This window comes from Dama dama, chromosome 9, assembly GCF_033118175.1.
Source record: "Dama dama isolate Ldn47 chromosome 9, ASM3311817v1, whole genome shotgun sequence".
In the NCBI taxonomy this organism is placed as follows: Eukaryota; Metazoa; Chordata; class Mammalia; order Artiodactyla; family Cervidae; genus Dama; species Dama dama.
The window spans coordinates 26,358,112-26,384,880 of NC_083689.1; the positions used below are offsets into that span (position 1 = coordinate 26,358,112).

Here is a 26,769-nt window from a genome sequence, read left to right on the forward strand (position 1 = left end):
CAGAAATAACTGATACTGTTTCTGTCTTTCTTTGTATTTTTTGAACACTTTCTTCAAGATAATGGAAGTAAATGGACAAAATTTTGAGAATATAACGTTTGTGAAGGCCCTTGAAATTTTGAGGAATAATACTCATCTTGCACTTACTGTAAAGACCAACATTTTCGGTGAGTTTTGTTGTAAAAAACTATTTGAGCCCTTTTTTTTGGTAATAGAAAAGCAAAAAGTCAACAATGATAAGGAGGATAATAAAAATACTTAAAACATGTTCCTATCTAAGCTTTTTGAACATTTTAGGATCTTTAATGTTTGAATATAATATTCTGTATTCTAGAATTTTCATTTTTTATGTATTTAATTATTATGAAATCATAGTTAAAATAAGTATACAACTTAGTCATTTGTGAAATGTCTACTCAGTATTATGTACTGTACTTCGCCTGGAAATACTCAATGAAAAATTGAAGTCATAGGCTTTATTTCTTCCTGCTAATGTGCAAATCAGTCTACTTATAGTGAAATAGCAGTATCATTTGCCAGTTAACTGTTTCATGGAAATGAACAGGGTAAAACATTGAAGTAATTAATCAGTGAATTACTGATTTTTAATAGCAATATACTCTGCCTTTCTGTGTCAAACTGTTGATTCAGTTCGGTTCAGTCACTCAGTTGTGTCTGACTCTTTGTGACCCCATGAACCACAGCACGCCAGGCCTCCCTGTCAATCACCAACTCCCGGAGTTGACCCAAACTCGTGTCTATTGAGTCAGTGATGCCATCCGACGATCTCATCCTCCGTCGTCCCCTTCTCCTCCTGCCCACAATCTTTCCCAGCATCAGGGTCTTTTCCAGTGAGTCAACTCTTTGCATCAGGTGGCCACAGTATTGGAGTTGCAGCTTCAGCATCAGTCCTTCCAATGAACACCCAGGACTGATCTCCTTCAGGATGGACTGCTTGGATCTCCTTGCAGTCCCAAGGGAATTTCAAGAGAATTCTCCAACACCACAGCTCAAAAGCATCAATTCTTCTGTGCTCAGCTTTCTTTATAATCCAACTCTCACAACGGTACATGACCACTGGAAAAACCATAGCCTTGACTAGACGGACCTTTGTTGGCAAAGTAATGTCTCTGCTTTTTAATATGCTATCTAGGTTGGTCATAACTTTCCTTCCAAGGAGTAAGTGTCTTTTAATTTCATGGCTACAATCACCAACTGCAGTGATTTTGGAGCCCAGAAAAATGAAGTCAGCCACTGTTTCCACTGTTTCCCCATCTATTTGCCATGAAGTGATGGGACCAGATGCCATGATCGTAGTTTTCTGAATGTTGAGCTTTAAGCCAACTTTTTCACTCTCCTCTTTCACTTTCAACAAGAGGCTTTTTATTTTTAGTTCCTCTTCACTTTCTGCCATAAGGGTGGTATCATCTGCATATCTAAGGTTATTGATATTTCTCCCAGCAATCTTGATTGCAGCTTGTGCTTCTTCCAGCCCAGTGTTTCTCATGGTGGACTCTGCATATAAGCTAAATAAGCAGGGTGACAATATACAGCCTTGACGTACTCCTTTTCCTGTTTGGAACCAGTCTGTTGTTCCATGTCCAGTTCTAACTGTCGCTTCTTGACCTGCATACAGGTTTTTCAAGAGGCAGGTCAGGTGGTCTGGTATTCCCATCTCCTTCAGAATTTTCCACAGTTTATTGTGACCCACACAGTCAAAGGCTTTGGCATAGTCAGTAAAGCAGAAATAGATGTTTTTCTGGAACTCCTTGCTTTTTCAGTGATCCAGCAGATGTTGGCAATTTGATCTCTGGTTCCTCTGCCTTTTCTAAAACTAGCTTGCACATCTGGAAGTTCATGGTTCATGTATTACTGAAGCCTGGCTTGGAGAATTTTGAGCATTACCTTACTAGTGTGTGAGATGGGTGCAATTGTGTGGTAGTTTGAGCGTTCTTTAGCATTGCCTTTCTTGGGGATTGGAATGAAAACTGACCTTTTCCAGTCCTGTGACCACTGCTGAGTTTTCCAAATTTGCTGACATATTGAGTAGAGCACTTTGACAGCATCATCTTTTAGGATTTGAAATAGCTCAACTGGAATTCCATCACCTCCACTAGCTTTGTTCGTAGTGACGCTTCCTAAGGCCCACTTGACTTCACATTCTAGGATGTCTGGCTCTAGGTGAGTGATCACACCATTGTGATTTTCTGGGTCGTGAAGATCTTTTTTGTACAGTTCTTCTGTGTATTCTTGCCACCTGTTCTTAATATCTTCTGCTTCTGTTAGGTCCATACCATTTCTGTCCTTTATTGTGCCCATCTTTGCACGAAATGTTCCCTTGGTATCTCTATAATTTTCTTAAAGAGATCTCTAGTCTTTCCCATTCTGTTGTTTTTCTCTGTTTCTTTGCATTGATCGCTGAGGAAGGCTTTCTTAACCTCTCCTTGTTATTCTCTGAAACTGTGCATTCAAATGGGAATATCTTTCCTTTTCTCCTTTGCTTTTCGTTTCTCTTCATTTTGCTTCTCTTTGTTTCACAGCTATTTGTTAAGGCCTCCTCAGACAGCCATTTTGCTTTTTTGCATTTCTTTTTCTTGGGGATGGTCTTGATCCCTGTTCCCTGTACAATGTCATGAACCTCTGTCCATAGTCCATCAGGCACACTATCAGATCTAGTCCCTTCAATTTATTTCTCACTTCCACTGTATAATCATAAGGGATTTGATTTAGGTCATACCTGAATGATCTAGTGGTTTACCAAACTTTCTTCAATTTAAGTCTGAATTTGGCAATTTTGGCAGATCATGTGGTTCATGATCTGAGCCATAGTCAGCTCCTGGTCTTGTTTTTGCTGACTGTATAGAGCTTCTCCATCTTTGGCTGCAAAGAATATAATCAATCTGATTTCAGTACGGTACTTGAAGTGTGTTTTGATTTTATAATTATTTGAATTCAGCAAGTCTAAGTTTCTGCTTTTAACTTAATCTACTATTTGGGTTTTTTTGTTCTTTTAACTTTTGAAAAAGACTGCAACTTGGTTAGACTTCACAGGATTTTCTCTCAAATTTTGAGAAGGGCAACAATAAAAACAGTATAACAGTTGGAAACTATCAAAGACAATTTAAGAGTATTTATGTAGTAAGATATTTTTCTGGAACTCTTTTGCTTTTTCAATGATCCATCGGATGTTGGCAATTTGATCTCTGGTTCCTCTGCTGAAGAGAGTTCCAGAAAAACATCTATTTCTGCTTTATTGACTATGCCAAAGCCTTTGACTGTGTGGATCACAATAAACTGTGGAAAATTCTGAAGGAGATGGGAATACCAGACCACCTGACCTGGCTCTTGAGAAACCTGTATGCAGGTCAGAAGACAACAGTTAGAACTGGACATGGAGGAACAACAGACTGGTTCCAAACAGGAAAAGGAGTACGTCAAGGCTGTATATTGTCACCCTGCTTATTTAGCTTATATGCAGAGTCCACCATGAGAAACACTGGGCTGGAAGAAGCACAAGCTGCAATCAAGATTGCTGGGAGAAATATCAATAACCTTAGATATGCAGATGATACCACCCTTATGGCAGAAAGTGAAGAGGAACTAAAAATAAAAAGCCTCTTGTTGAAAGTGAAAGAGGAGAGTGAAAAAGTTGGCTTAAAGCTCAACATTCAGAAAACTACGATCATGGCATCTGGTCCCATCACTTCATGGCAAATAGATGGGGAAACAGTGGAAACAGTGGCTGACTTCATTTTTCTGGGCTCCAAAATCACTGCAGTTGGTGATTGTAGCCATGAAATTAAAAGACGCTTAATCCTTGGAAAGAAAGTTATGACCAACCTAGATGGCATATTAAAAAGCAGAGACATTGTCAACAAACATCCGTCTAGTCAAGGCTATGGTTTTTCCAGTGGTCATGTATGGATGTGAGAGTTGGACTGTGAAGAAAGCTGAGTGCCGAAAAATTGATGCTTTTGAACTGTGGTGTTGGAGAATTCTCTTGAGAGTCCCTTGGGACTGCAAGGAGATCCAAGCAGTCCATCCTAAAGGAGATCAGTCCTGGGTGTTCATTGGAAGGACTGATGCTGAAGCTGAAACTCCAATACTTTGGCCACTTCATGTGAAGAGTTGACTCATTGGAAAAGACCCTGATGCTGGGAGGGATTGGGGGCAGGAGGAGAAGGGGACGCCAGAGGATGAGATGGCTGGATGGCATCACCAACTCAGTGGACATGAATTTGTTTAAACTCCGGGAGTTGGTGATTGACAGGGAGGCCTGGCATGCTGCAGTCCATGAGGTCACAAAGAGTCAGACACGACTGAGTGACTGAACTGAAATGAACTGATGTAGTAAGAAGAAAAAAAATTCTTTACATTATTTAGGTTGAATTTTGAGAAATAAGAGTTGAATTTAAAAGCTCTTCCTATGGAAAAGTGTGCATGTATGTTTTCCCCCACTTTGGCTTCTCCTAATACTGTACTTAGTCATAGTGAAAAAGGAAACATATGGTGTTTTTCCTCTTTTCACTTGAGTCCCTTTTATTAAATGATGTCATGCTAAAGCTGGCATGTAGCAGTCTATTAGCAATTTACAAATATTGTATAAGCACACTTATTTTTAGCATAGTAAACCTATGCTAAAAATTCATTGTTTTTTAATTTCCTAGACTTTGGGCTAGTATCTAGAAATACCAACTTTTGGGTTAAACTGAAAGGATTCTGATTTTGAAAAATATGGAAGCAGAGGTTATTCTGACACTTAAAGCAAATTAGTTTCTCAATTCCGTTTCTGCAGCTCTGTTTCATAGGTTTAAAAAAATCAGTATCTTTAAACTTTTTTTGTTCCTGGCATATAATAATTATTAATTAGTATCAAATACGGTTGTGTATAAAAACATAGAGATAGTATAATGTAGTGGTTAACACCATAGATCCTGGGAAAGAAAATTGATCTGCAGGATGCAAGAGTAAGAGAAACCACAGCCTCCGAACTCTTTGAATAATGCGAAACAATTGCCCAAAGAACCCTAAACTGAATGTTGCAGAGCATGAGTTATGTGGTGCTACAGAAGGTGGCCCATTCCCTCAAGACCTCCCTACTTGCCCCAGCCAGAGTGTAGTCAGCCAACATTCTCACCATGCAAAATGCCGAAGAGTATCTCAAAGGAATATAAGTAAAGCATTTGCTGAAATGAAGTATTTTAGTCTGGTTGTGATGCCTGGAATAAAGTCCCAGTAACTCTGGCATTACCATTGAAAGACAGTTACTGAGAAAAATAAGTCTTAAAGTATTCAGAGACATATTTTAAGTAAAAAAGACAAACACTGAGTAGAAGGATAAAATAAGTTGAAGAAATCACCTTTATGGAACAAAAAAGTACAAAATGCAATGAGTACTATTCCAAGAGATCTAAAAGAAAATATGAAGAAGAAAGTATTTAGAAAACAATGGCAGAGGCCATGTCAGAATGAAAAATCAGGACGTGACTACCAATTCAAAGAGCCACCTGTAATCTGAGCAAAATTAATTTTAAAAAACTTGTCAATTTACTGTTTCTGGTATTGACTGAGAAAAACTAAAAGGGCTGGCTAGTGAAGAGCTACCTGTTATTAAACAGAGAAATTAGGCCTCAGTGGGGTAAACTGGAGCCATTATCTGCTACAGAGCATTTACCAGTACAGTACAGGGGAAGTGACTTAAGAGACTGAGCCTTTTTTTTTTGGCAGTAGACTCCCAGGAAAAGGGCAAAGATTTGGAATCCTGCAGTTGCTAAAAGCACAGACTCTGGATGTGTCTGATCCCTTACCACTCATCTAAGACTGTACCCTCCCCCTGAAAAGGATGTTTTTTCCCCAGGGCTATACTCAAGGCAACATGAAACCCGGATGTGAATATTATAGCGCAGACCAAAAAGGACCGAGAAGAAGCCTAACAAGGGATGGGAAGGGAAACTCCTAAAGCTCAGAGTTAGAAAATTCCCACAGTTGTTTTTTTTTTTTTTCCTGCACTCTTGTTTTCCCATTCTCTCAGGCCCCAGCCTCCAGGCAATCCAGTGGCATTGACTCACAAAACGTTCCTCACCCCTTAGTGGAGCCCTGGCTTCAAGAAAGCAAGGCCAATGTCACTGCTCCCACCCCACACACACACTGTCCTCTTCCACTTGGCCCCTGAGGCACTGCAGTGGACAGTTCGGAGGCCTAAGGAGCTAGAAAGTGTACCAGGTTGATAACTGACATGAAGGAAGCAGTCCCATAAAGTTGTTTATGAAATCCTAGGCTCACCCACGTCCTATAGGTACGTGAATCTGATTGTATTTAGCATATCATAGACGTTGAGAACTCGCACAAACAGACCTCTATCTACTCAGGTCCCAGCCTGACCACTAGGTGGTACAAAGTGGACACATCTGCATAGCACTGCAGTGGCTTTGAAAATTAAACACTGAAACCACAACTCACAGGAGGCTAAGCAAAAATACCCACATTTTCCATAGGTTGCAAATAGGACTCAACAGTTTTAACAGTAGCAAGGAGTCCTTGTTACAGTTTTCTTTGTATTTATTTTTTATGGAGTTTGCTCAGCATTTGAATTTTGCATTGATGTTACTTATCAGTTTTCAAAATTTCATGGCCATTATTAATTACTACTGCCCCTCTTTCTTTACTTTGCATGTGGGAAATCAGTCACTTATATGACAGAATATTTGTGTCCCAACTATTTATTACATTCTGTTCTGTTCTTTCTAACTAGCTTTGTGTTTCAGTTTGGATATTTTCCAATGACCTGTGTTTAAGAAAGTTAAACCGTTTTCCGCTGTACCCAGTCTAATGATAAATGCATGCCTTGAATTTAATTTTAGATATTTTTCAGTTCTGGAATATTCACTTGACTCCCTTATAAACTCCAGTTTTCTGTTGCACTTCATCTTTTCATCCATTTTATCTCTTTTCCTCTGTGTTCTTCAATGTAAAGATTATAAAATCCTCATGTATCAACTCTAACATATGGATTATATTTTACTCTCTTTTTCCCTCTGGCTATTTTCTTTCCTTGCATCTTAAAATTTTTTAGTGTATGCTGTACTTTCTATATAAAGAAACCTTAGTAAAGTTCGTGTTTTTTCACAGATAGGATTTGCCATTTCCTTTCTTTAATCACATAGAGTAAGGGGAATTGAGCCAGGTCAGGATGAGTTGCAGAATTACTTAGGCTGTGTCCATTGGTTTCAGGTTGACAACAGACTAGTCATGTGCTTGATGTAGGCCCCTTCTCTAGTGGAACTTGGTCTCTAAGCAGAGACTGAAAAATGTCACTCTGCTTTTTCACCCTTGTCTTCCCAACCACTTCCCTACCTCCAGTCTCTTGATTCAGAATCTGGTAGCTTTGTCTCCTTTTTTATAATTCTTTCCTTCAGAGATTTTGAGCCTAGCTCTTCAGCTTCCCACCCCAAGCCAATTAATCTGTTTTGTGTTTGTTGGATGTCTCTCCCTGTTGTGTGACTTTGTTTCCTGAGTACCATGAAATTCTAAGAAATTTCTAGCCTCATACCTTGTCTTAAAATAGAGATATTTCTTGAAGAGAAGTGACACTGCTTTGGTGCCTCTCTGTGTTCCAGTTTTCTTGCCATTACTCGCAGCCATCAAAACTTCTTTTTCCTCTAGGAGTCCCTCTCCCTGGTCCTCACGTCCTGTTTAGACTCAGCAAATGTCCCCAGAGAAGAAAACGGCTGGCAATCTCTGTTTACCCTCTTCCTGCTCTGAAGTTTGCATTCATCTATTCCTCTTACTTTCTGCAACTTTCTAACATCTGTAAATATCCCACCACTCAGATAATTTATGCTTAGCATTTTAATTATTTAATAAAAGTAATACATGCATGTTTTATAAATTATACTAAAGAAAGACACCCAGTGGGACCATATTGTGTGTACAGTGTGTTATACCTTTCCACAGTAGTTCGTACTGATTTATTTCTTTTGTAATTGTTACTGCATCAAATTCCATCACACTGTTACCATAATCTTTTGATCTGGTGTTTCATGTTGCTGGATGTTTTAGGATTGTTCATAGTTTTTGCTGTTTACAATGATGTAATAGATATCCTTTGTATTTATCTTTTATGTTTATGTAGATATAGCTATAAGATAAATTTCTCTGAGTGGAATTACCTTTATAGTTACTTTGGTTTTACTTTCTTAAAGTTCCCCAATCTATTTATAAACTTCATTTATCAGTGTATAGGAATGCCTCTGCAGTGGGTTTAATAAACTTTTTAGTTTCTGATATACTGCCTTTAATAATGAGGGAAGTTGAGCACCTTTATGTGCTAACATTTCTTTTTTATAAACAGTCTTTTCACTTGCCCATTATATGTTGAGTTAATCATCTTTTATTGATTTGTTTGAATGTCTAATAAGTAGAGAAAAGTTTTCTTTTGTCTAAAGGTTGCACATATTTTCCCCAGGTTGTCTTTTGACTTTCCATGTTCATTTGTTTTGGTTAGTGCGTGTAAATACACATACACATATACATATATATAGAGACTAAGAAATCTTTAATCTTTGTATAGTCAAATTTATTAAGCATTTCTTTTATTCTTGGGCACTTTCATCTTTTGTTCATATATATCATCTAATATTGATGCTTAATGGTTTTCTAATTATGTTTGTTTGCCATCCATTATTTTTTGTTCGTCACTATTTTTTTAGTTTAACATTATCATTTCTTTATCTACAAAGCATGTGTTGCAGATTTTTACTTATATATGTAAGTCCAGTAAAGATATAAACTACCTTGTACACTCTTGAATCACCTTACATACACTCTGCAGCCAGAGATATCTGCTGCCCGTAAATTCCTGTTGCTCTTAACAGGAAGTTCAAACACCTTACAATACCTTTATCAGGCCCTTTTTCTAGCTTGTTCTTCAGTCACCTTTTTTCTTGAACTTTCCTTCTGCCAAACATGCTTTAAACTTGAGATTTCCTCTACCTAGAATTACTCCTCCTATTGCCTTTGCCTAGTTAAAATCAACTCACTTTACTGATCTCTTCTTACATGATGACTTAATGAAGGAAGATTTTCTTTTTCTTGCTGTCTTAACTAGTTCCTCTAGTTGTGTTCTCTCTGATCCATTTATCATTGATTGTATGTTTCATAACTGAAAGAATCTGCAGGCATCAAGCATAGTCTTCAAAGGTCAGTAAATATTTTTGGAATGGATCAGTATCTTGACTTTAGCTCAAAAAAGCATTTTTATTTTTACCACGTGATTTAAAGTTAATTTTTTTTAAAAACTGCATTGTTGTTTTCAGTTGCTGAGTCGTGTCTGACTCTGTGACCCCCTGGACTGCAGCATGCTGGGTGTCCCTGTCCATCACCTTCTCCCGGAACTTGCTCAAACTCATGTCATTGAGTTGATGAGGCCATCTAACCATCTCGTCCTCTTTCGTCCCGTTCTCCTCCTGCCTTTGGTCTTTCCCAGCATCAGGGTCTTTTCTAATGAGTCAGCTCTTTGCATCAGGTGGCCAAAGTATTGGAGCTTCAGCTTCAGCATCAGTTCTTCCAGTGAATATTCAGGGTTGATTTCCTTTAGGAATGATTGGTTTGGTCTCCTTGCAGTCCAAAGGACTCTCAAGAATCTTCTCCAACGCCACAGTTCAAAAGCATCAATTCTTCAGCGCTCAGCCTGCTTTATGGTCCAACTCTCACATCCATATATGACTACTGGAAAACCATAGCTTTGACTATACAGACCTTTGTTGGCAAAGTAATATCTCTGCTTTTTAATATGCTCTCTAGGTTGGTCATAACTTTTCTTCCAAGGAGCAAGTCTTTTAATTTCATGGCTGCAGTCACCATCCAAAGGGATTTTAGAGCCCAAGAAATAGTCTGTCTCTGTTTCCATTGTTTCCCCATCTATTTGCCATGAAGTGATGGGATGAGATGCTATGATCTTAGTTTTTTAAATGTTGAGTTTTAAGCCAGCTTTTGCACTTTCCTCTTTCACCTTCATCAGCAGGCTCTTTAGTTTCTCTTCGCTTTCTGCATAAGAGTAGTGTCATCTGCATACCTGAAGTTATTGCTATTTCTCCCAGTAATCTTGATTCCAGCTTGTGCTTCATCCAGCCTGGCATTTCACATGATGTACTCTGAATATATGTTAAATAAGCAGTGTGGCAATATACAGCCTTGACATACTCCTTTCCCAGTTTTCAACCAGTCTGTTGTTCCGTGTCTCGTTCAAGCTTTTGCTTCTTGACCTGCATACGGGTTTCTCAAAAGGCAGGTAAGGTGGTCTGGTATTCCCATCTCTTGAAGAATTTTCCAGTTTGTTGTAATCTGCACAGTCAAAGGCTTTAGCATAGTTGTTGAAACAAAAGTAGATGTTTTTTCTGGAACTTTCTTGCTTTTTCTGTGATTCAGCGGATGTTAGCAATTTGATCTCTGGTTCTTCTGCCTTTTCTAAATCCAGCTTGAATATCAAGTTCTCCGTTCACTTACTGTTGAAGCCTCGCTTGAAGGATTTTGAGCATTACTTTACTAGTGTGTGAGATGAGTGCAATTATACATTAGTCTGAACATTGTTCGGTATTGCGTTTCTTTGGAATCCAGATGAAAGCTGACCTTTTCCAGTCCTGTGGCCACTGCTGAGTTTTCCAAGTTTGCTGGCATATTGAGTGCAGCACTTTAATAGCATCATCTTTTAGGGTTTGAAATAGCTCAGCTGGAATTCCGTCACCTCCAGTAGCTATGTTTGTAGTGGTGCTTCATAATGCCCACTTGACTTTGCACTTCAGGCTGTCTGGTTCGAGGTGAGTGATCAGACTATCTTGGTTATCTGGGTTATAAAGATCTTTTTTGTATAGTTTTTCTGTATATTCTTGCCACCTCTTCTTAATATCTTCTGCTTCTGTTAGATCCATACCATTTCTGTCCTTTATTGTACCCATCTTTGCATGAAATGTTTCTTTGCTATCTCTAATTTTCTTGAATAGATCTCTAATCTTCCCATTCTATTTTTTCCCTCTATTTCTTTGCATTGTTCACTTAGGAAGGCTTTCTTATCTCTCCTTGCTCCTCTTTGATACTCTGCATTCAGATGGGTATATCATTCCTTTTCTCCTTTGCCTTTCACTTCTCTTCTTTTCCCAGCTAATTGTAAGGTTCTTCAGATAACCATTTTGCCTTTTTTGCATTTCTTTTTCCTGGGGATGGTTTTGATCACCACCTCTTGCGCAGTGTTATGAGCCTCCATCCACAGTTCTTAAGGCACTTTGTCTTATCAGATTTAATGCCTTGAATCTATTTGTCATTTCCACTGTATAATTGTAAGGAATTTGATCTAGGTCATACATGAATGACCTAGTGGCTTTCCCTACTTTATTCAATTTAAGTCTCAATTTTGCAATAAGAAGTTCATGATTTGAGCCACAGTCAGCTCCCAGTCTTGTTTTTGCTGACTGTATAGAGCTTCTCCATCTTCGGCTGCAAAGAATATAATCAGTCTGGTTTTGCTATTGACCATCTGGTAATGTCCATGTGTAGAGTCTTCTCTTGTGTTGCTGGAAGACCGTGTTTGCCATGACCAGTGCATTCTCTTGGCAACACTTCTTAGCCTTTGCCCTGCTTCATTTTATACTCCCAAGGCCAAACTTTCCTGTTACTCCAGGATCTCTTTACTTCTTCCTTTTGCGTTCCAATTTCCCTATGATGAAAAGGACATCTTTTTTTGGTGTTCGTTCTAGAAGTTGACCTATCTTTGAAAGGTGACTCCTAAAGGTTTCCAGTTTCTTGAAGACAGAAAATGTGCTTTTCATAAGCTTGCAATGTACTTTGGTAATGTGATAACATCCTGGTTGAAACTTTCTAAAATGGTCAAGTCAATAATTAAATACCAAGCTGTTTATGTTGTAATGTGTCAGTGGCTTTCTTTACTTGAGTCTTACTAGTAAGTCCTTTGATGTTCTAGGAAACTATGGATTTTTTCCAGAAATAACAGAAAAGATGACAATTTTCTATGTTTGAGATTTCAGTGGGTACATTTATTTAATTTATAGCTTCTCTTTTATAAAGGTACAGAGTCATACTGCTCATAGCTATACTTCCTGTTAAGCTGAGGTCTGAGTCTTAGGTGGCTAAAGACCTGCATGTTCAAAAGTATGCAGCCACCATCCCTCCCAGGTATCATCAGTCTTCAGGAATGTTGTCTTCTACTTTAGCATTCATTTTTTAATTTTTTTTTTTCCTTCCCCTCTAGCAGTTGATCTGTCTTCTTTGAGAACACCTTTAGGACAGGAACAGCCAAAAAATAACTATTGTGACATTAGTTAATGAAAAGCAGTTCACATAGATTTTCCTAACTGGTAAATGAGACACCAGAAACTTGTAGATACAGAGCTTTATAAAGATTTATCTTTGTTTTATCTCATCCCAAGAGGTATAGGCCCTCTTATAAGATGAAAAACTGGATCTCAGCAAAGCGATTGCTGGAAAGGCAAGTTCTCCACTGTGCTTGCACCCTCCTTGAGGATGAAATATAACTCATCAGACTTTGGATTGATAGAAAGTTATCTACAAATGCTTGGTTTTTTACTTCAGACCACTGTAGTAAATGCTCGTTAATGACTTTCACTTGGCTGAGTGACTTAAGTCTCACAGATGTTACATTGAGGAAATTGTCATATATTACAAAATTTAATATTATTTGTTTCTGGTAAAAGCAGGTCCAGAAGGGCTCTCTCCCTTGTTTGTATTTTGATGGTTAAAGTTTGCAAAACGAGGCCTGACTTGTAGTACTTACATCTCATCTCAAACGATAAGGGATAAAATATAAATAATAGAATCTAAGTACCTTTTTCTATAAAATCTGGGTTGATTAGCAATTATATTGTTTATTACCTAAATTGGAGCCTGTGGGCTTTTGAAACATGCTGGCAATCTGCCCACTTCGTTTTTGTTTTCACCAGTGAATTTCTTTTATCACTATTGATCAGCATCAGAATTACAGTCAGGTATAAAAGATGAAAGTGAATATAGCTGATTAATGAAGACTGAGTGTAAATTTAATAATGCAGTGGGATTTAATGAATAAGGCTATGAAAGGCCAGATGATAGAAAACAACTATGTTTATCTAAAATCTGTCGTTGATATAAAAACTTTCTAATGAGAAGAAATGACAGTTTTTTTTTTATCTATTTCCACAGTGTTCAAAGAGTTACTTAGTAGGACTGAACAAGAAAAATCTGGTGTTCCTCATATTCCCAAAATTGCTGAAAAAAAAAGTAATCGACACTCAATCCAGGATGTACCAGGAGATCTTGAACAGACATCACAGGAGAAAGGAAATAAGAAAATAAAAGCAAATACTGTTTCAGGTGGAAGAAACAAAATCAGGAAAATTTTGGATAAAACACGATTTAGTATCTTGCCTCCAAAACTATTTAGGTAGGTAATGACAATCTCTGTAATGTAGGCATTTTCCTATTGACTATGAAGTTTTTTATGGAAAAAGGGAAGTTGGGTCACTTTTAGTTTTTATACAGCTATTGCATTATGCTGTCTACAAGCAGTCCATAAATAAGTAAGAATAAATTCTAAATGTCTCATCACTTCCATGAAGTTATCAGTTAGATTATATAGTCTTCTATTAGCCTTGATCTGAATTTTAGAAAAGACTGTTCATTTTATTTTATGAAATCTTTTTTTTTTTTTTTTGGTATATTTTTGGTCCAGTGTCAGTCCTGTGATCTACAAATTTGAACATCTTAAAACTTGAGACATATTCACTGATACTATTTTTTTTTTGTCTTTCAAATCTTTCTTTTATTGCACTATTTATTCCCTCTTGAATTCTAAAGCTAACCTTTTTAATCAAATCTATTTCTGTTTTAAAAACAGAATATCGCCAAATCTGAGTAGAACCTCAGGATTTTAAATGCAGATTAAATTCTTAAAATACTGATAAAATGAATCCAGTGTCATGACTGGGAATTGCTCTAATACATATTATATCTGTGTATATTTTATAGTGTCCACTTTCTAAAGTAATCAGAAAAGTTATAATTAAATACATTACTTAGCACATAGTAGTCACTCAGTATTTGCTGAATTAAGGCAATGAATCAGTGAAAGGAAAGAGCATATTTAAAGAAAATACTGAGCTTGTCTCTTAAGAGTTCTTTGTATTGTGCCAGGTGATAATTATGGAGCTGTAAAGAGGTAGTCCCTGCCTTGAGGGGATTCATAGCAGGAACCCTTTATTCTTCACACATTTATCATAAATTAGGCACAATATCCAGAGATAGAAATAGTGAAAGTAGAACGAGGTTTTTACCCTGTAAGAGCTGGTCATCTAAAATGGAAAATGAGCAAGTGGTTCATTATAGTGTGATAATTATTTTGATACGTACAAAGGCAGAAACAAGCTTGGTAAATTTGGGTTGACTGTGTTTCTCAGTGCATAACTAATGATGAAGCATGATAGATAGGTTAGTGAATGACTTTGAATATTATGCTAAAGATATGGACTTCATGTCATAATAGGGGGCCATCGAAGACATGTGACGTGGTAAGATTTACTCTTCTAAGATCTTTTAGCTGTGGTAGTGGTTTGGGGTTGACAGTGCAACACAGTATAGCAATAACAGCGAGATTAATTAGGAACAAGGTGAATGTCAGCTCTTAACTTTTACTTAAAGATCCTTAGGAATTTCCTGATCAGAAAATGCTTCATCAGTTTTTATTTTCAACTCTGGGAAACACATTTATTCTTAATTTAATTTGGAGCTCACAGAAAATTGAAACATCCTGAGTTGTGTTCATAATGTCTCTTGTTTTTAGAAAATTTATTAGTCATTCTTTTTTGAGTGACTCTTCTCCTTGAGGCTTTAAAAAAAATCATAACTTTAGCAAAATTCTTCTAATATTGAGCATATTATAGTATGATAGCAGCATGGGAAACACTTTTATATAAGAATAAACTTTTTCTCACAAATGAGATTTCAATAAAGACAATATCAGAGGGACCAGCTCACACTGAAGAGATTGGGGACAGTTTGGGGTGACCAGAAGTCTGCATGAACACGCTGAGGAAAAGGGAAAGGAATGGAGGATCAGAAGGGAGAAGAATTCACGCAGGGAGATCTCAGGAGTGATGCCCAGAGCTCCATTTCCGGAAGCCCGTGGGTGTTTGATCTGGAAAACATGCATTTCCTGTAACAGAGTCTCATTTTGCACACTTGGTGGCACAGTTGTGACATGTGTCATCAAAAGCCGAAGAACACCATGACTGCAGTTAGTTTGTCACATTTCACCTAGCTATATTCAGTTGTCAGGCATCTCAATCAATATCTCATCTCTATAGTGTTTCCTTCAGGAAGTGGAAATTGGTTACTCCAGTTGGTGTCTATCTTTGCTTACAGCAGGAGGCATGGAAATTGAGTTGGCTGGGAGCAGTCTTTTAAGTGTGTTCAAGCACTGTTTGTTTATATTAGGACCCCTCCAAAATGAAAGATCTAGTAAAAATTATTTTACTTAAACTCAGAGGGATTTTTGTTGTTAGTCAGCAAGCATTTATTGAGTCTCTCCCTTGTGGCAGCAGGAGTTTGTTGGCTGTGAATAAAATATGAATAGAATTCTGCCTTTCAGGAGTTAATATTAAACTGGTCATCTCTTATAAACATAATGCTAATAATTTCGGCTGTAAGAATACACCCAAAAAAACCAGATTATTTTGGTAGAAATCATAACAGTTTTCTACTGGACCCTATTTTGCAGGGAAAATGAATTTGTTTTAGATTAGATACTTTGCATTTTTGAGAATGTATTTCATATTTCTTGGTACTTAATCATTAGGTGAATTCAGACAACCTCTTTTGCTACACACACATGCACACACACAGATCAGTAGAAGTTGAGTAGACACAGAACATGAATGAGATGTTCTGCATCAGTAATAATCAAGAATAGGGAATTTGCTGGTGGTTCAGTGGTTAGGACTCAGCGCTTTCACAGTCCTGAGACTGTGGGCCCTGGTTCAACCCCATATCAGGGAGCTAAGATCCCGCAAACTGCACAGCAAGGCCAAAAATTAAAATGATCATAGTTATCATTAGTTGTTCTTTATCCATGGTAAAATAAAACCGCAAAAATTTTCGGGAGATGTCCAGCTACAAGAGACTGGTTAAATAAATTGTGCTATTTACTGTGAAATGACTAGAAGGAAAAAGGTTGATTATGGTTTTCTCTAAGTAGCTTTATAGGTAAATTTTCCATTTCTTGCTTGCTTCCTTGTTTTTTGTATTTAAAATTTTTTTGGTTTGAATATTTTTTAATTAGGAAGAATTTTTCATGAGTTTAATTCCACAGTTTTCAGTGTGGCTTCTCTGTGTCTGGACTTTTTGAAATGGGCACTTACTTGGCTCTGACTTTTGCAGCGTGAAGAGTTGTCATAGAAATACTGTGAGAGAGAATGTCCACATCTGTAAGTGGAGTAAAGATACTGAGTATAAGGAAGGAATAAGTCACTGAGATAAGACTCGGTAATTCCCCAGATATCTAACCGTGACATAATTTTAAAATGAAAGAATGCTCCTGAAAATTACGAGTGGAAAAAGAAAGTCTAACTGATTTTGAATAATATCCTCAGATTAAAACATAGCAATGTGAATTTTCTTGACCTGAAAATCAGGAAGTCTGATCTCCTGTTTTTTTTTTTAATTGTAGCTTTTATTTTGTTTTCTTTAATCATGGATTGCCCAGTCAAGTATCTAATTCATTGTGACAGTCCTGGAAGTAGATTGCCTTGTTTGGTTATTAGAAATTTTTTTCTTCTCCATTTATTGTTAGCTTTCATTCTGTGCTTGCTTTTAACATTGGTATTATTTTTGTTTGCAAACTGTTGATGTTTATGCAGCCTTTTTAGTTTCATACTTTGAAACTAAAATATACATTTATTTTAAGTAAATTCAGTATCAGGAATTACTGAGGAATTTTTCAAAACTACCTTGTTTCTGTTACTGCATCATCTTCTCAGGAGACTGTTTTGGTAAGAAATGACGTGTTCTCAAATAGGCTTTATTATTCAGCTTCCAAACAAGCATGGATATTTTGCCAATTAGATATTGTTTCATGTCATAGCATGGGTTGTACATAACATTAGTATAGTTTTCATTTATATATGCTTTCACCTTAGTTACCATGAATTTATTACCAGCTTTACTTTATTATTGGGGAAGGAAATGGCAACCCACTCCAGTATTCTTGCCTGGAAGAGCCCATGGACGGAGGAATCTGGTGGGCTGCAGTCCATGGGGTCGCGAAGAGTTGGACACGACTGAGCTATTTCACTTCACTTCACTTTATTATAGCTTTTCCGTGTCATATCTATTGCTTATTAAAAAGCAGAGGTAATATCAAATAACATCAGTAAGATAGATAAAGACTTTTAGTATTTCGTGTTATTTCTTAGTCTCTGTAGTAAATTCTAGTTATTGCAAGTGACAGCCAATTCCCTGAATAGTAAATTGTAACTTTTTAATATTGTTAAAATTATTTAGACTTTGATTATTAGTAGAAACAGCTAACAGTTTGCTTCCTTGGATTTAGTTACCTGACTATGTCCAAGAACTGGCAGGTTGTTTTCAGAAATCAAAGAAAGACTTGTATTTTTAAAAATTCTTTATTATTTATGTAATATGAATTATGGGGCTTCCCTGGGCTCAGTGGTAAAGAATCCACTTGCCAATGCAGGAGACATGGGTTCAATCCCTGAATTGGGAAGATCCCCTGGAGAAGGAAATAGCCACCCACTCCAGTATTCTTGCTTGGAAAAGCCCATGGACCTGTAGGAGCCTGGTGGCAGCCTACAGTCCATGGGGTTGCAAAAGAGTTGGACACGACCTGGCAACTAAACAACAGCAGCAGCAAATATGAATTGTTGCCGAAATACTTAAAACTATAAATAAAATGTGTGTGAAAGCCTCCCACCCCTGTTTTTTCTCTTACTGTAAGCTATTTAGCTCTGATCTTTAGGGATACACCCCTAATTATAAGGAACCAACTTAGCAGAAATAAAAATTTCTCATCAAATAAATGATTCCCTTAGCCTTATCATAAGATTAGACTGCATTCTTTCCTCCCAGGAAAGCATTTCCTCTTTCTGTAGTGCCTTTACTTGTTGTACCCATACTACCCCCTCTGTTTTTTATTTTGAATTAGGTAAAATCCTTTCTAGATATGTATTGTTCTATTTTCATTTCAGTAAAAGTGCTACTATCTTCTAAAAGTAGGAATCCTATTTTTCTGTGTGCCAAAATGTTCACCTACATTACTTTGTTTAATCTTTGCCATAGTCCTAGGGGATCAATAGTATTATTTACAGTTTTGGATGAGGTAACCAAGAAACAAAGAAATTTCCCTGAGGTCACACAGCTAATAACCTAGGTCTGTTTGACATAGCTTGCTCTTGAAGCAGTTAACTATGCTTTTTTCCATGTTCTCATGCTTCTCCCTGACTTCCCTTTGTCTTATCCTGGCTGTCTTCCTTGTCTGGCTACTAACAGTCCTTTAGCTGTTTATTTAGCAATCCTCTAAATTCCATCTTGCATAGTTTTCTAATTTGCCTAAGTCCTATTTTTAACTCCTAACATATCTAGGAAGTTCCCTATATTATTCAGATCTTAATCCATCCCAAGATCATAGTTAAGTATTCTGTGATAATTATTTGTGTATGTAGCAAACACTGGGTAGAATGCTATACTGAAAAATATATATATAGATGGAAATTAATGTTAACCTAAAAGGTTGATTTTAACCAGTGCTTAGAAATAAGTAGTATGTTGGTTGTTGATGCTAATGGAAGTCTACTTTTCACTGCTATCCTATGTTTGTATAGAACTGTTTTGCTTATCCTATGTTTTATAGAATTTGAGGGGTATCCAAACCTTAAGTAATAGGGTTGTGTTTGGTTTTATTTTTTCTCTTGGTTTTAGAATTGCCTGTTTAACACCTCTGAAATATTTTAAAGGAAGGGTATTATATTTGCTTAATATGGCCATTTAATAAATGTTACTCGTTTTTGAAACCTTTAAAGGGAATTAACTTTCAATGACTGGCTTTCTGCTTTGGTTTTGATCGTCTCATCTAGGGAACAGCCAAATAATTAGACTTGAGAGATCACACAAGAAATGATGCACTCTTAGAATAAACTAGAGCCTGTAAAATTCTCTTGTTTTTTTCTCTTTCTTGGTCCCCCTTTTTCTTCAGCTTTCTGTTTGTCACATACAGCCATTGTCATTGGCTGCTGTTTTCTGTGTCACCTTCCTGTTTTCCCTTCTCTGTACTTGGTGGTTGGAGCAGTTCCCAGGTTTCTCATGTGTTTGAAGACCTATCTTACTTTGTCACTTGAGCCTAGCCCCATTGTTTTCTACAACCTGCCATATTTTTGTCTTGGGTTCAGACCAGCTCTATCCTTTGCCTCAAAGGTTGCCAAGCTTTTCTTTCGAGAGGAAGAACCTTGCTGCTGTGTGGCTGTACATTGTTGGATATATGTCTTAGTGTCTAATGAAGCTAGCAGATCTCAAGAACTTCCCATTCAGGTTCATTTTCTCTACCAAAACCGACAGAAACTAAATACGAAATACAAGCATTTCTGTGTCATGTAGATCCCACCTTTGAAAAACACAGGAGTTAATTCATGTAAAATCTATAGTTGGCCCTACCCACCTGTGGTTCCTCACATCTGTGGATTCAACCTGTCAGGGGCTGTGTAGTACTGTAGTGTTTACTACCACTGAGAAACATCCGTGCGTAAGTGGACCTGCTTAGTTCATACTTGCATTTGTGCAGGGGTCAGCCATAATAGAATTACCTAGATGTATAAATTAAATTTTATTTGAGTGTAATTATTAAAAAAACATTTTAGTGTCATTTTCAGTATTACACCTGTCCTGTTTTTTTTTAATTGCTATAGTATTTTAAAATCACTACTTTGAATTGGTCCTGTTATGCCTTGTACACAGAGAACAGAAATGTTTACTATTAAGGCTCCTCAAATACTTTAAAGTGATGTGTGGCTTTCTTTTGAAGTGATGGAGGCCTGAGCCAATCACAGGATGACAGCATTGTGGGAACGAGACACTGTAGGCACAGTCTGGCCATAATGCCTATCCCTGGAACACTCTCGTCCAGCAGCCCCGATCTCCTCCAGCCTACCACCAGCATGTTGGATTTTTCTAATCCCTCAGGTAATTTTTGCTTATTTTATACAGCCATATTTGTACCACATAGATAAATAGATGGTTGAGCATGTGTAACAAATACTAGATTTGCTGGCAGCCCTCTTTTTTCACCTCCATATTTTGACTTAGTGCAGAAACGCCAAAGAGAAGATTATGTCTTTTTCTCTAAACTGGAGTGAATAAAAAAGAGTCAATTACAAATGAATAATGCAATGAATGAGATCAAAAACACTTTGGAGGGAACCAAGAGTAGAATAACGGAGGCAGAAGATAGGATAAGTGAGGTAGAAGATAAAATGGTGGAAATAAATGAAGCAGAGAGGAAAAAAGAAAAAAGGATCAAAAGAAATGAGGACAACCTCAGGGACCTCTGGGACACTGTGAAACGCCCCAACATTCGAATCATAGGAGTTCCAGAAGAAGAAGACAAAAAGAAAGGCCATGAGAAAATACTCGAGGAGATAATAGCTGAAAACTTCCCTAAAATGGGGAAGGAAATAGCCACCCAAGTCCAAGAAACCCAGAGAGTCCCAAACAGGATAAACCCAAGGCGAAACACCCCAAGACACATATTAATCAAATTAACAAAGATCAAACACAAAGAACAAATATTAAAAGCAGCAAGGGAAAAACAACAAATAACACACAAAGGGATTCCCATAAGGATAACAGCTGATCTATCAATAGAAACCCTCCAGGCCAGAAGGGAATGGCAGGACGTACTGAAAGTAATGAAAGAGAATAACCTACAACCTAGATTACTGTATCCAGCAAGGATCTCAATTCAGATATGAAGGAGAATTCAAAAGCTTTACAGATAAGCAAAAGCTGAGAGAATTCAGCACCACCAAACCAGCTCTTCAACAAATGCTAAAGGATCTTCTCTAGACAGGAAATGCAGAAAGGTTGTATAAACGTGAACCCAAAACAACAAAGTAAATGGCAACGGGACCACACCTATCAATAATTACCCTAAATGTAAATGGGTTGAATGCCCCAACCAAAAGACAAAGATTGGCTGAATGGATACAAAAACAAGACCTCTATATATGCTGTCTACAAGAGACCCACCTCAAAACAAGAGACACATACAGACTAAAAGTGAAGGGCTGGAAAAAAATATTTCATGCAAACGGAGACCAAAAGAAAGCAGGAGTCGCAATACTCATATCAGATAAAATAGACTTTCAAATAAAGGAAGTGAAAAGAGACAAAGAAGGACACTACATAATGATCAAGGATCAATCAAAAAAGAAGATATAACAATTATAAATATATATGCACCCAACATAGGAGCACCGCAATATGTACGGCAAACGCTAACGAGTATGAAAGAGGAAATTAATAGTAACACAATAATAGTGGGAGACTTTAATACCCCACTCACAACTATGGATAGATCAACTAAACAGAAAATTAACAAGGAAACACAAACCTTAAATGACATAAACTGGAGTGATGGTACTTTCAGTATGAAAGAGAAATACATGTCTTTTGGTAACCCTAATCCAAGCAGTGGAATGAAAGCAGGGATACTTCTTCTCAATCAAGAAACATGTTACTCAGAGTGTGTAAAGGAATAAAGCAAATTATTTTAATCTAATTTGTCTCACTTACCTTCCTCTGTGAGGTACAGAAATGTGTTAAAACAGTTTTTTAGAAACACTGATTTTTCTCTCCACTACCTGAAACTAATGTTTTTGTTATATCCAGTGTTGTTATAATACTATAGCATCTTTTTCATTGATGTTCAGACTTTCAATGTGGGACATTGAGTTTATTTTTCTGTATCTATTCATGCTCAGAGGCAGAAATTGTCATTTAACTGTGTAACCTAAAATTTCTTTACAAGGATGGAACATTTTGAAGAATTATTTATATATCTACTATTTGAATGGGTTTGAGATGGCTTTCAATAAAAGATGCATACAGTTAAAAACTGAAGTATCTATTTGATCCAAGGAAAGGAGGGAAAAAAGCACCTCCTCAAAGAGGCATATAGTTGTGATCAGCTTCAGTTTGGATGTTAAAGCTCTAACAGCTAGTGGGAAAAGGGAAGAATTCTGTGATTCTTCACCTGTTCCGAGAGATTCCTAGGCCCAGTGATCTGTCTTTGACACGTCCCACTCTCTACGTGACCACAGTGTCCTTTCTAGGGCAGCGGTCTCCAACTTTTTCAACACCGGGGACTGGTTTCATGGGAGACAGTTTTCCCATGGACCACGGGGCAGGGATGGTTATGGGATGATTCAAACACATTACATTTTTTTGCACTTTATTTCTGTTGTTATTACATCAGCTCCACCTCAGAGCATCAGGCATTAGGTCCTGGAGGCTGAGGACCCCTATTCTGGAATGAAGGTTTTGATGAGCCGTTACTTGACTTAGAAATGTCTAGTGATTTCTATTTGTTCTGGATTCAGTAGTGAGATGGAAACCACTCCATATATTTGATCAGAAGTTATTATCAGATATTGTTACCAAGTATAAAGTAAACTGTTTTACATAAGAAGGTAAGAAAGCAAGCACTAAAGTGTCACAGTTAGGAAGCTACAAAGTGGATTCAGCTTCTGGTGCATGAAAGAAATGCCACCACCAGGGTGAAGGAGTATCTTTTGAGCGATAACAGGAGCCAAATACCCACACATAAGAAAATAAGGCAGCAGGTCTCTTCTTGTAGCCTTACAGTCTAGCTCTGGTGCTCCCTTTTGCCAGAACCTAAGAGAGGGACCTTGGCAAGAAAGAAATATGGTTTGCAGAGTCCCAGCCCCATTGTAGCAGGGTAGTGTAGGTTTAACTTAATAGCTGTTGGTATCCAGTTTTTACAGTATAATTATAACCCCCTTTTCTAGCCTCCTGTTACACCATTCTCCAAACTGTTACCTCTCTGTCTCTCCTGAGTATGGGCCGTACCTTCAGAACTGTCTTTCTGTGCCTATATTGTTTGCTACCTCTGGTGTTTTCTCCTTGTATATCCCAGGAAATTTTTATTATTCCTCAGTGCTGAGCCCAAGTGTTACCTCATCTGGGGATCTCAGGTCCCTCTGATGCAGAATCGCTCTCTCCTTTTCTAGCACATTATCATTGTCTGCCTAACGCTGTCACGTGGTAGTATGGGAATTTATTTCTGTGTGTGCGTATGTTCCATAGCAGTATTTCTTACACTGCATTCACAAATAAAATGTTTAAACACTACCAAAGCACAAACTAAATATTCATCTGTACTTTCATAAGACAAGTGTTTAGGGATGTATGATTTATAACTTGATTGACTTACAATTATTGATATACATTTGTATTTTTGCCACTGGCATATTTAGAAATGAGGCAGGGTGGGAGGTAAAGGATGGGTAGAAGGGGGAAGAGAGAGAGAAATTGGGGATTTAGCTAGGGAAACGAAAGAGGTTGGAATTATTAAAATTTAGAAACTGTAAACCCCATGGCACTGAAATTCTGATCTCTGAAGAGGATATACTATTCAAGACTGATTGCATAATTCCTTCTTTGAGAACATGTTGGAAGTGTTGGAGATGCCCTTTTACTGTCTGTCCAAGAGAAAGTCAGTCTGCAAAGCTCAGTCTGCAGCCTTTGTCCATATCAGCAATATGAATGAGCACATATAAGAACTTAAAATTATATTTTTAAACCTCCAAATGAGCAACTTTATGAAAAACCTTCTGCAGTGCTGTTTATATTTATGGTGAATAAAATATTTATTACCAATTAATTCTAAATTCAGCTTGGTGAATCATAAATGACAGCACTGAATTTTAGGTTAGCTATGTGTACATCACATATGTATATTGTAGTACATGTGTGACATCAGCCAAGTATGACTAACTTTTATCAGTCTACATCTCAGTTATGTTTTTGCTGCATATTTTAACTTGTCATTAGAAAGTAAGGACAAAGCTACAGAACTGGTTAATACTTTGCTTTTGTTTGCTGACTTTTTTATGATTTTGCTTTGTTTTTGCTGCCTACAGCTGTTGGTTTGTACTCTAAGTATCTTGACGACTATGGTATTTTCTTGCTTATGTCTGTATGTAGTGTTTTATTGTAAAAGTCAAATGATACAGAATTAAATGAAGTAGAAAGCAGAACTCCATACACTTCAAAGGTTGCCAGTGTAAACTGGTATATATTCTTTTAGTCATTTTCTTTGAATATATATCTTTTTTATACCCGTTGAATCAGAGTATGTATGCTGTTCTGTAATTTGTAAAAAGTGTTTCAGAATTTTGGGGTTTAATGTGACATGAGGCCTAAAATAATTCAGAGTGTAGCTAAAAGGATTTGAAACTGATTTTTTTTTTCTGAGTTTGCATATGGAACTTTTTACTTACTCTTTATCATTTAATAGCATAAACTTTTAATTTGACATCTTTAATATTTAGTAAACTTCATACTCATTTTGCATCACAAGTCTGAGTTAATTTAACTAATTTTTAATTGTGAAGGAACATATATTACAGTTTTTATTTGCAGAGAAAGAATAAAATATAAAAGTCTCTGGTTTCCAGAATTAACAGTTGTTCATTTGCTTCTATATTGTTTCAGAAATTTCAGAGCACATAAAATGTATATACTGTTTCTTTCACCCCAAATGATATAATGTTTTCACACTTAGCCCATTTCACCTAGTAATACACCTTAAACGCCTCTCTGCAGCAGGATGTATTCTGCCACAATATTTTGAACATTCTGTTTAACCAGTTCTGTTTTAGTGGATGTTTGCCTAAATCCCTGTGATTACATATCTTTACATGTTGTAGATATACATTATTAATATACTTTAAATTTTGTCATAAATTGTTTCTTTCTTGTTATATAAATATCTATGAAATATTATCTATTTTACCTCTTGGCCTCCAGAACTTAAAATATTTGCTTTTTGACCCTTCATAGAACAAGTTTTTCCCACCTTGTGTTTGCTTTGTGAACTTTTCACTGTATGAATTGTCTTATTTACTTCATTATTGTGTCTTTCCTTGAACCACCACCCACTCTCTTGAATATAAGCAGATCTCTGAAAACAGAGACTTTATCCATCTCATTTATTACTTCAGCTTCATCATCTGGGACACTGATGATGTAATGGGTACTCCATAAATACTTGTACAGTGATTAATAGTCTAAAGCAGAATGAAGAGGCATTCCTTTGTTTTCTGTTTTTCTTTTAATGGTCATCTTAAATGCCTAAAAAGTTCTTCCATTTTTAGTATAATGTCAGGGTCAGACACTAAAAATGGAAGAACTTTTTAGGTATTTTAGATGATCTTTAAAAAAAAACAGCAAAAGACTGCCTCTTCATTCTGCTTTAAATTATTAATCAGTATACAAATATTTATGTAGTACCTGTTACATTATGAGCAGACTACAGTGAATGGGGTTGCAAAAGAGTCAGACACGACTTAGCATCTAAACAAGAATCAACAACAACAGGGTCAAAACATGTGTCCTTATCTCACTTTTAAATTTTACTTAATTAACACTAGAAATTTTGCCTTGGGTTGAAAGTATGGGTATATGTGAATTTCAGTTCTTGAATTCATTTACCTATTATGTAAGAATTTTAGGATGGGATATTAATCATAAGACTAATAAATGCTAAACTTCTCCAGGATTCTTTTTAAATGTCTGTTTTCCTTACAGGATTATATTTTTATGTGTATTTTAGCTTCGTACCTAAAATCTGAAATGGTTAGATCGTTTTTGTTCTTGATTCAACTTTATTCTAACTTCATATTTATCATTTAACTAATCATTTAATGTTTGAGTGTCTGCCATGTTTCAAATATTATGTTTAGCATTATGGTGTTCTCTCACTAGTACTTTCCTGAAGAAAATGTATGTATTATACAGGTAACAGTTTGAAAATGGAAAGAGAGATTTACCCCAACACTGATATCAGTGTGGAGACATTTTTTCCTCTGATATGTCTCAAATTTTCAAATTTGTTTTTCAAAATTGGTATTTTATTATCTTGGCAAATTCACTGGGATTTGGGTTATATAATACCCTTTGAGAAAACGCTGAGCTGGAAGAAGCACAAGCTAGAATCAAGATTGCCGGGAGAAATGTCAATAACCTCAGATATGCAGATGACGCCACCCTTATGGGAGAAAGTGAAGAGGAACTAAAGAGCCTCTTGATGAAAGTGAAAGAGGAGAGTGAAAAAGTTGGCTTAAAGTTTAACATTCAGAAAACTAAGATCATGGCATCTGGTCCCATCATTTCATGGCAAATAGATGGGGAAACAGTGGAAACAGTGTCAGACTTTATTTTTTGGGGCTCCAAAATCACTGCAGATGGTGACTGCAGCCATGAAATTAAAAGACGCTTACTCCTTGGAAGGAAAGTTATGACCAACCTAAACGTCATATTAAAAAGCAGAGACATTACTTTGCCAACAAAGGTCCGTCTAGTCAAGGCTATGGTTTTTCCAGTGGTCATGTATGGATGTGAGAGTTGGACTATAAAGAAAGCTGAGCGCCGAAAAATTGATGCTTTTGAACTATGGTGTTG

At 36.8% G+C, this 26,769-nt stretch overlaps 1 protein-coding gene across 4 annotated transcripts in view; it reads left to right on the forward strand.

Annotated features, from left to right (window-relative positions):
* RAPGEF6 (Rap guanine nucleotide exchange factor 6) overlaps nucleotides 1-26,769 on the forward strand; it is a 235,071-nt gene that overhangs the window by 162,715 nt on the left and 45,587 nt on the right. For all 4 annotated transcript variants that reach the window (XM_061150833.1, XM_061150834.1, XM_061150831.1 and 1 more), the window contains exons 15-17: nucleotides 59-167; nucleotides 13,207-13,447; nucleotides 20,090-20,247. In XM_061150833.1, the coding sequence (XP_061006816.1) occupies nucleotides 59-167; nucleotides 13,207-13,447; nucleotides 20,090-20,247 (508 nt within the window). The remainder of the gene's footprint in view (nucleotides 1-58; nucleotides 168-13,206; nucleotides 13,448-20,089; nucleotides 20,248-26,769) is intronic.